This window comes from Chelon labrosus (assembly GCF_963514085.1).
Source record: "Chelon labrosus genome assembly, chromosome: 23".
Lineage (NCBI taxonomy): Eukaryota > Metazoa > Chordata > Actinopteri > Mugiliformes > Mugilidae > Chelon > Chelon labrosus.
The window spans coordinates 19,071,243-19,080,370 of record NC_140356.1 but is presented as its reverse complement, the minus strand read 5'-3'; the positions used below and the strand labels follow the sequence as shown (position 1 = coordinate 19,080,370).

The following is a 9,128-nucleotide window of genomic DNA, read 5'->3' as shown; positions in this document are numbered from 1 at the left end:
TTTCATTTTATGCAACTTATTTTTATCACCTTTAGTACCTTTCTTTCTATTAATAACTAAAGAAGCATCAGATAAACATTGGATTGAAAAGACACAAAGAAGTGGAACATGATCGATCCAGAACAGGTTAAAGAAGTTTATTGTGTCAAATGTGAAACGAATATTCGTCTGGTGAAGGTTAAACAGAGTCTGCTGTTTAGCACTGAGTTTAAAAACTGATTGCATTTTTTTTTTCACTTCCCCTTCTTCCACATAAAAAGCCTGACTAAGCTTTGTCCTTGGAATGAATCAGGAAGCAAAGTTATTAGTCTAGTGAGACGACAGACACTCGGCAAGTGGGAGACGACGGTCTCAACTTTCAGACCAAATTCTCTGACTTTCCTTTGAAGAAGGACTCAAACGTTACCGCAGGGAATACTGTTGGGAATGCTGCTGGTGGTAAAGTACTGTAGCTGCTGTTGATGGTAGAAATAAGAGCTTAAGAAGAAAAAACTGAAGTGAAAGTATCTGAGTTTAGAGAGGAAGTAAACATGGCTACCGAACAAGAGGAAAATCTCTGCTGTACTCTCTGTGAAAACATTTTTAAAGATCCAGTCCTCCTCTCGTGCAGCCACAGCTTCTGTAACGAATGTCTGAAGAAACACTGGACAGAAAGAGAAACACATGAGTGTCCACTCTGTAAGAGAAGATCCTCAAAGGAACTACCTCATCCTGACTTTGAACTTAAAAGCCGATGTGATGCCTTTTTAAAGGAGGAAGCCTCTGTTCCAGTCTGCACTGTGCACTCTGAGAAACTCAGCTTCTTCTGTCTGGACGACCAGCAGCTGGTGTGCAGCGTCTGCAGAGATTCAGAAACCCACAGCAACCACAGAGTCAAAGCTACTGAGGAAGCAGCTGAGGAACGTAAGAAAGAAGTTGAGGATTCCTTAAAACCTTTAAAAACTAAACTGAGGCTCATTCATCAAGTGAAGGGAGACTGTGATCAAACAGCAGAGAACATTAAAGATCAGGCAGAAAGCACCATGTGGAAGATCAAGGAGGAGTTCAGGAAACTTCGTCAGTTTCTAGACAAGGAAGAGGAGGCCAGGATGGCTGCACTGAAGGAGGAGGAGGAGCAGAAGAGTGAGATGATGAAGGAGAAGATTAAGGCTCTGAGCAGAGAGATTACTGCTCTTTCCAGCACAATCAAAGCCACAGAGAAGGAGCTGAGAGCTGGAGACGTCTGGTTCCTTCAGAACTACAAGGCTGCAGAGGAAAGAGTCCAGCAGCAACCTCTGCCTGAAGATCCAGAGCTGCCCTCAGGAGCCCTGATAGACGTGGCCAAACATCTGGGCAACCTGAGCTTCAACATCTGGACCAAGATGAAGGAGATGGTGTCTTACAGTCCTGTGATTCTGGATCCAAACACTGCTCATCCACAAGTCGTCCTGTCTGACGATCTGACCAGTCTGAGGAAGGTAGAGATGAAGCAGCAGCTTCCTGACAACCCAGAGAGGGTGGACCGCTTCTTCTCAGTCGTGGGCTCTGAGGGTTTTGACTCAGGCTGCCACAGCTGGGAGGTGGAGGTTGGAGACAACAAGGCCTTCGTCCTGGGCGTGGTTACAGAGTCAGACCCGAGGAAAGGAGTCATATCAGACAATCTGTGGAGGCTGAGGTTTGACAAAGGTGAATACAAATCCCTTTCACCGTTTGACACAGGATCTGATGTGACGGTCGCAACAAACCCGAAGAAGATCAGAGTGAAGCTGGACCAAGATGGAGGACGACTGACGTTCTCTGATTCTGACACAGACGAACACATACACACCTTCACACACACCTTCACTGACAGACTGTTTCCATACATCAGCACCTGGGATGACGTCCCGATAAAGATCGTACCTCTGCAGGTCTCTGTAACAGTAGAGCCACATTAGATGATGTGTAAAAAAAGATTGTTTACTGTTGCATCATTTTAATTGCTGAGATATTTGAACATGTAACTAAAATGAAAACCTACATCTAAGTCTATATTAATGCTGTTCTGCCTAAACACTATAATCATGTACTGTATGTGTAATAATGAAAGTATAACATCCTGGGTGAGTCCCAGGTTGACACTGTGGAGTCCTTCCTCTTTCTGAGAGCCACTCTGACCCAGGACCTTAAGTTGTGTATTGTTCACTCTGCTGAGAGGGCGATTGGCTGTAATCTACCCTGTCTTCAGGACCTCTACGCCACCGGGACACTGAGGCGGGCAGGAAAGATTGCAGCCGACCCCTCTCAGCCTGGACACAAACTTTTTGAGCCGCTCCCCTCTGGCAGGAAACTGGGGTCCATCAGGACCTGAACCACCCATCACGTCACAAGAACAGTTTCTTTCCATCTGGAACTGAACTTGTAAATAAAAACATACATTAACTTTCTTAATCCAAAATATGTAAATTTCATCCTCAATTTATACTTTGCATTCATTAATTTATTAATTTTATTCAGTTTAAGGACAGCATGCACTGACATTAATCATTTCAAAGAAAAAAGATAAGATGAGAGATGTATATTTACTGACTGGATTTTCCTGACTTATGTTTATATTTGATGGACTAACCTCCACAACAAATCCCTTGTATGTGTGAACTTATGTGATATTAAAGATAATTCTGATTCTGATTCTGATATAATACTGTTCGTACATAAGGGACCAATTAGAAGTAATTTTATGTTTTTTTAAATGTTATTTCTGTTTTAACATTCTGAGCTATTTTATGTTATTTAGTTATTTCTTTTGTGCCTCTTAAGTTTGCCTTACGTTACGCTAAGATAACATTTCATTTTTTTCATGTAACTTTAACATTAAAATCTCTATTTTTTTCTCATTTTGACGAGTAATGATGAGTTGAATTAAGCTGAATACATTTTTTTTAAAGGAAAATATGTTTAAACTGAACCACTGTCTTATCACCCTGTGAATAAAGCTGAATTAATTTATTTATTTTATAGAGATTAAATAATATGAGCCAGATCATGATGAGAGATATACAATTGCTTATAAAATTATATATGGAAGTAAGTTGTAGTAGTATTCTGTGAGTGTAATTAAAGAAACAGTTGTTTGTTCATATTAATGTTTTTTCATGATTTATGTAATCATTTAATGTAAACTAATGAAAACTAGACTCTGACCTACATATATTGGTTCACTGAGATTTAATTAATAATGTGCTTTATGTGTAACAGTGAAAATACAGAATTGGGTTTGTGTATAAATATTTTGTTGCTGCAGTTGAAAAATAAAAATCATACTTATTGTGTTTAAAAGTTTCCCAGTGATTTCACAGAAGACATATTTGGATTAAACCATTAGGAAGCTAATGAACGTAAGAGAGCTAAGTATGCAGAGTTAGCAGCAGACGTGGAGCAAAGCAGCTGGAGGGCTTTTCTCCGCCCGGCAGAAGTGGGCTGCCGTGGATTTGTGGCAAAATTGGCGATTGCCCTTCTGAGCGAGCTTGGCATACGGGGAAAAAGCCAGAGGACTGCGGTATCTAACATGTCTCGGGCAGCAGAGAGAGCGAGTGAGTGGCTCTGGACACGTAGAAAGCATGCTAGCTGGGGAGTTAGCTAAAGGTAAGGGTGGCTGCGTGACTTTAGTGTGTTTACAAATTATTATAGATGTCGATTGGGTCGTGGTTCAGCCCACATTAACGGGGCGAAACGCAATTGTTTGTTGGTTGCATGGTTCAGTCCGAGGTTTGGTCCGCTGTTGTCTGTTTCCTAATATTAATGCTGAGAATGGTGAGGAAAACAGGGTTGTGCAGTGACAGCGTGGAGGGGGGTGACTCCAGGACGCTGGAATTCACTGTTAAGCCTTCTCAAGGTGTTGTGGGCGTAACTTAAGAAACATCGGTGAAGGGAGGTGCCCACTTGAAAACCCCAATGACATGCTGCATACTGCTGTTGTTTAGGCCAGGCTCCTGATGTCTTCATGTTGCTTGGTAGCTATGGTTAGCTGCTGAGCGGGCCATACAAGCCAGCAGCGTTTAGTTAGCTCATATTTCACAAGGTTCGAACTATCCTCTGCTGCTGAGCGGGTCATACAAGCCAGCAGCATTTACTTAGTTGATTTAGATTGTAGGTTAAGCTAGCCAGCAGCATTTGGTTAGCTTATTTTTCACAAGGTTTGAGTTAGCGTCTTCTGCTGAGCGGGCCATACAAGCCAGCAGCATTTACTTAGTTCATTTAGATTGTAGGTTAAGCTTCATATCACATGACTGTAGGTTTATTAGAGTTTCTCAGTTGGACAGGGCCTCTAAATGTGTTTTGCCTGGGATTTTGGCACAAGGGATTATAACATCTAATCCTGTGTATTAATGAATATGGTCTGTACTTAATCCCCAAAATATTATTACTTTATATTATATATAAAAATAATTTTTATTCAGTTTAATTAGTAATTTCATCAGTATAAAGTATTTTGCACATGTTTCAAAATAAGGTTATAACAAAATATAATGAATAATACTGTATGTACAAAATTATGTGATTTTAGATGTACATTTATTTTATCCTAAATTTTTTATTTATATTATTTATAAAATTATTTCATTTCATGTTATTCTACTTATTTTTGTTGGGATCTGAAGCTGGTGGTGAGCTATGGAAGCTCACCATGCATAATCAAGTTAACCACATGGCTGTCTTTGTCTTGGAGACAAAGGGAAGCCCTGGAAACTATAAGTCCCACAATCCTCCAGGTGTGAAAAACTGACCAAGCAGTTCACTGGCTGACAGTGGCATGTGACCTCTGAGGTCATCAGGTCATATAAAATGCACCGTTTGGCCTTTGTTCTCTCTCTTATTCTCTTATCCTCTTACCCTCTACAACTCCACACCTCCACGTGGAGACCCCCATCCGCTCGGCTGCAGCTGGGTGCCAGGCCTGTTCTCCCTACAGCAGCGAAGCGAGATCCTGCTGAGGAATCTACACCAGGTCTTTTAGCCAACAAACAGAAGGTTTGCAGGCTAAACTCCCAAACAACAGGAGCCACACGGCTAGTTAGCACCGAGCTGCTAACAAGCCACTTCAAAGGACTCAAGGAGCGGCCAGTTTCCCTCCAACGTCTGCCATCAGGAAAACACAGCAAGGACTACAACTTTTCCCAGTTTGGCCTTCCATCAGGAACTGCCAGCTAAAGGAGCAACACACCAGAAATTGACTTTTCACCACATCTGGTAGTATGACCTGGGCCTAGTTAAGCTAAGCAAAGCATAGAACTTAAACTTTGATTGAATGTGATATTTGTTTATATTGAGTTGTTTATAGTATAGTGGTTTGATGTTAGTTTAAATTATGCTACACATAGACTCAGGGTCTTGCATGCTTAACTAACCACTCTTCCTCTAACCTGGCACCTCATAAAACCCTTATCACATTCCACATATCTACTGGCCAGCACATGGTCTGAGTGTCCCCACTCAGCAGCCATTGTTTCCTTTGTGTTCAAGACCTCAAGGCCCAGCGGCCATCTTGGCACACCCACAACCAGCGGCCATTTTGGCTCACACACACACACACACACACACACACCTGTATTGAGTACACTGTAGTTAGCTTGTATGTTTAATTTTATTCTTGTTAATAAATGTCTTTAAAACATACCTGTCTGTTTAATGTTGCACAAGAGTGAATATTGCCAACCTCTACACTGCCAAGAACTCCAAATTCCTTCAACTTTAACTAGGTGTTAACGTGGTAATTTTGGTTATAGTTATTAAGTTAATTATTAATCCGAACTCCAAATTGACAATTTAGTATAATTTATGAGACTGTTTTGATTAATTGGCTATCTTTTCCCTACCTAGAAAGGTGGTGCCCCGAGGTGATCTAGTAATTCAGATCCAATTATTTAATAATAAATAATTATTTTTGATAATTATTAATTATTCATGATAGCCAAACCCCAATACTGAGTGCCTTAGTACCAGGCCCAACATTTTTATCACCTTTAGTACCTTTCTTTCTTTTAATAACTAAAGAAGCATCAGATAAACATTGGATTGAAAAGACACAAAGAAGTGGAACATGATCGATCCAGAACGGGTTAAAGAAGTTTGTGTCAAATGTGAAACGAATATTCGTCTGGTGAAGGTTAAACAGAGTCTGCTGTTTAGCACTGAGTTTCAAAAGTGATTGCATTTTTTTTTTTCACTTCCCCTTCTTCCACATAAAAAGCCTGACTAAGCTTTGCCCTTGGAATGAATCAGGAAGCAAAGTTATTAGTCGAGTGAGACGACAGACACTCGGCAAGTGGGATACGACAGTCTCAACTTTCAGACCAAATTCTCGGACTTTCCTTCGAAGAAGGACTCAAACGTTACTGCAGGGAATACTGTTGGGAATGCTGCTGGTGGTAAAGTACTGTAGCTGCTGTTGATGGTAGAAATAAGAGCTTAAGAAGAAAAAACTGAAGTGAAAGTATCTGAGTTTAGAGAGGACTTTGTAAACTTTGTAAACCCTGTTTTTAAACCCTGTTTTTAAAAGTGCTATATAAATAAAGTTATTATTATTATTATTATTATTAACATGGCGACCAGATTAGAGGAAGATCTCTGCTGTACTCTCTGTGAAAACATTTTTAAAGATCCAGTCATTCTGTCGTGCAGTCACAGCTTCTGTAAAGAATGTCTGAAGAAACACTGGAAAGAGAAACGCGTGAGTGTCCAATCTGTAAGAGAAGATCCTCAATGGAAGAACCTCCTCCTTACTTTGAGCTGAAGATCCGATGCGAGGCCTTTTTAAAGGAGGAAGCCTCTGTTCCAGTCTGCAGTGTGCACTCTGAGAAACTCAGCTTCTTCTGTCTGGACGACCAGCAGCTGGTGTGCTGCGTCTGCAGAGATTCAGAAACCCACAGCAACCACAGAGTCAAAGCTACTGAAGAAGCAGCTGAGGAACGTAAGAAAGAACTTGAGGATTCCTTAAAACCTTTAAAAACTAAACTGAGGCTCATTCATCAAGTGAAGGGAGACTGTGATCAAACAGCAGAGAACATTAAAGATCAGGCAGAAAGCACAATGTGGAAGATCAGGCAGGAGTTCAGGAAGATTCGTCAGTTTCTAGATGAGGAAGAGGAGGCCAGGATGGCTGCACTGAAGGAGGAGGAGGAGCAGAAGAGTCAGATGATGAAGGAGAAGATTGAGGCTCTGAGCAGAGAGATTACTGCTCTTTCCAGCACAATCAAAGCCACAGAAAAGGAGCTGAGAGCTGGAGACGCCTCCTTCCTGCAGAACTACAAGGCTGCAGAGGAAAGAGTCCAGCAGCAACCTCTGCCTGAAGATCCAGAGCTGCCCTCAGGAGCGCTGATAGACGTGGCCAAACATCTGGGCAACCTGAGCTTCAACATCTGGACCAAGATGAAGGAGATGGTGTCTTACAGTCCTGTGATTCTGGATCCAAACACTGCTCATCCACAAGTCGTCCTGTCTGACGATCTGACCAGTCTGAGGAAGGTGAAGGAAGAGATGAAGCAGCAGCTTCCTGACAACCCAGAGAGGATGGACCACTTCTTTGGAATCGTGGGCTCTGAGGGTTTTGACTCATGCTGTCACAGCTGGGACGTGGAGGTTGGAGACAACAAGGGCTTTGACATGGGTGTGATAACAAAGTCAAAGCCGCGGAAAGGAGTCATATCGGACAGTCCGTGGAGGCTGATATTCGAAAATGGCGAATACAAATCCCTTTCACCGTCTGATACAGGATCTGACGTGAAAGTGGCGACGAACCCAAAGAAGATCAGAGTGAAGCTGGACCAGGACGGAGGACGACTGACGTTCTCTGATTCTGACACAGACGAACACCTTCACACCATCACACACACCTTCACCGACAGACTGTTTCCGTACATCAGCACCTGGGATGACGTCCCGATAAAGATCGTACCTCTGCAGGTCTCTGTAACAGTAGAGCCACATTAGATGATGAGCTGATGTAGAAAGTAGGGGTAGGACTTTAATGCGTAATTAATTCTGTTTAATTAAGTCCAAAAACATGAATGTGTCAAAAGATTTTACGCATTTAATGTTTGCATTCCAAAGAACGTAGAACATTTGTCAGAGCACAATTTCCTGGTATACTGATTACACTGATGCATACGTTAGTGCTCGAAAGTGCGTTGCTAGGACTGATGGAAGGCAAATTTGATTTTAAAAAATTACCTGATGGAAGCCTTGATGAAAGCGGGGTTTTGTGCGAATTGTGCAAAAAAAAGAGTTTGCATACATGCATTTAAAGTCAATACTGTTCAGAAAAAATACTTAAAGTACTTACAGTGGCACTTTCACTTAAGGTCTGTTCAGTTTTGGCCTGGGATATTTTCTTTCTTTTTCTACTGTTTTCAGTTGAAATGGAATTAAATGCATTTTTCCAGACTTTAGAAGAGCTTGAGTTTACAATATTCATGTCTGTGTCTATTATTTGATTCAGTCGTCCGATAAAATCCATATGAATTAAAAAATGTTGCTTTTTGGGTCAAATATTGTTATGTGACTAAAATGTGATTAATCGAGATTAATTAATTACACAGGCTGTAATTAATTAGATTTTTTTTTTTTTTTTTTAATCAGTCCCACCCCAAGTATAAAGAGATGCTCATTATATACAGTCGTATGAAAAAGTTTGGGCACCCCTTAGGAAAATCATTGCATCAGTTTGTCACTTGCTGAGCTTTTGAAGCAGCAACTTTATTTTAACATATGTTATACCTTATGGAAACAGAAACATCTCAGTAGTGAAATAATTTTCATTGGTCCAACAGAAACATTTTTATGTGTATTTAAACAAAAATAGGCATGTGCATAAATTTGGGTACCCCAAAGAAATAATTCCATTAATATTTAGTAGAGCCTCCTTTTGCTGCAAGAACAGCCTTTAGACGCCTCCTATAGCCACAGACAAGTCCCTGAAGTCTGGCAGGTGGTAGTTTGGCCCATTCTTCCATACAAAACACCTCCAGTTCAGTCAGGTTTTTTGGCTTCCGTGCGTAAACAGCCTGCTTCAAATCAATCCATACATTTTCAATGATGTTAAGGTCTGGGGACTGGGATGGCCATTCCAGAAGATTGTACTTGTGCTTCTGCATGAATTCCTTGGTGGATTT

General features: G+C 41.1%; 1 protein-coding gene and 1 pseudogene across 2 annotated transcripts; both read left to right on the top strand.

The window, feature by feature from the left end:
* The first annotated feature begins 362 nt into the window (after nt 1–362).
* LOC311508307 (nuclear factor 7, ovary-like) lies at nt 363–2,018 on the top strand. Its single transcript, XM_084573018.1, has one exon. It carries the CDS (start codon nt 531–533, stop codon nt 1,914–1,916), a length of 1,386 nt encoding a protein of 461 aa, XP_084429144.1. The 5' UTR covers nt 363–530; the 3' UTR covers nt 1,917–2,018.
* Nucleotides 2,019–6,559: 4,541 nt separating this feature from the next.
* LOC311508296 (zinc-binding protein A33-like) lies at nt 6,560–7,947 on the top strand (annotated as a pseudogene). The gene has a single exon. The product of its transcript is annotated as a zinc-binding protein A33-like (transcript).
* Nucleotides 7,948–9,128: the final 1,181 nt, after the last annotated feature.

Excerpts from the sequence above, each read along its gene's own strand:
- LOC311508307 (XM_084573018.1), top strand. The coding sequence starts at position 531 with ATGGCTACCGAACAAGAGGAAAATCTCTGCTGTACTCTCTGTGAAAAC.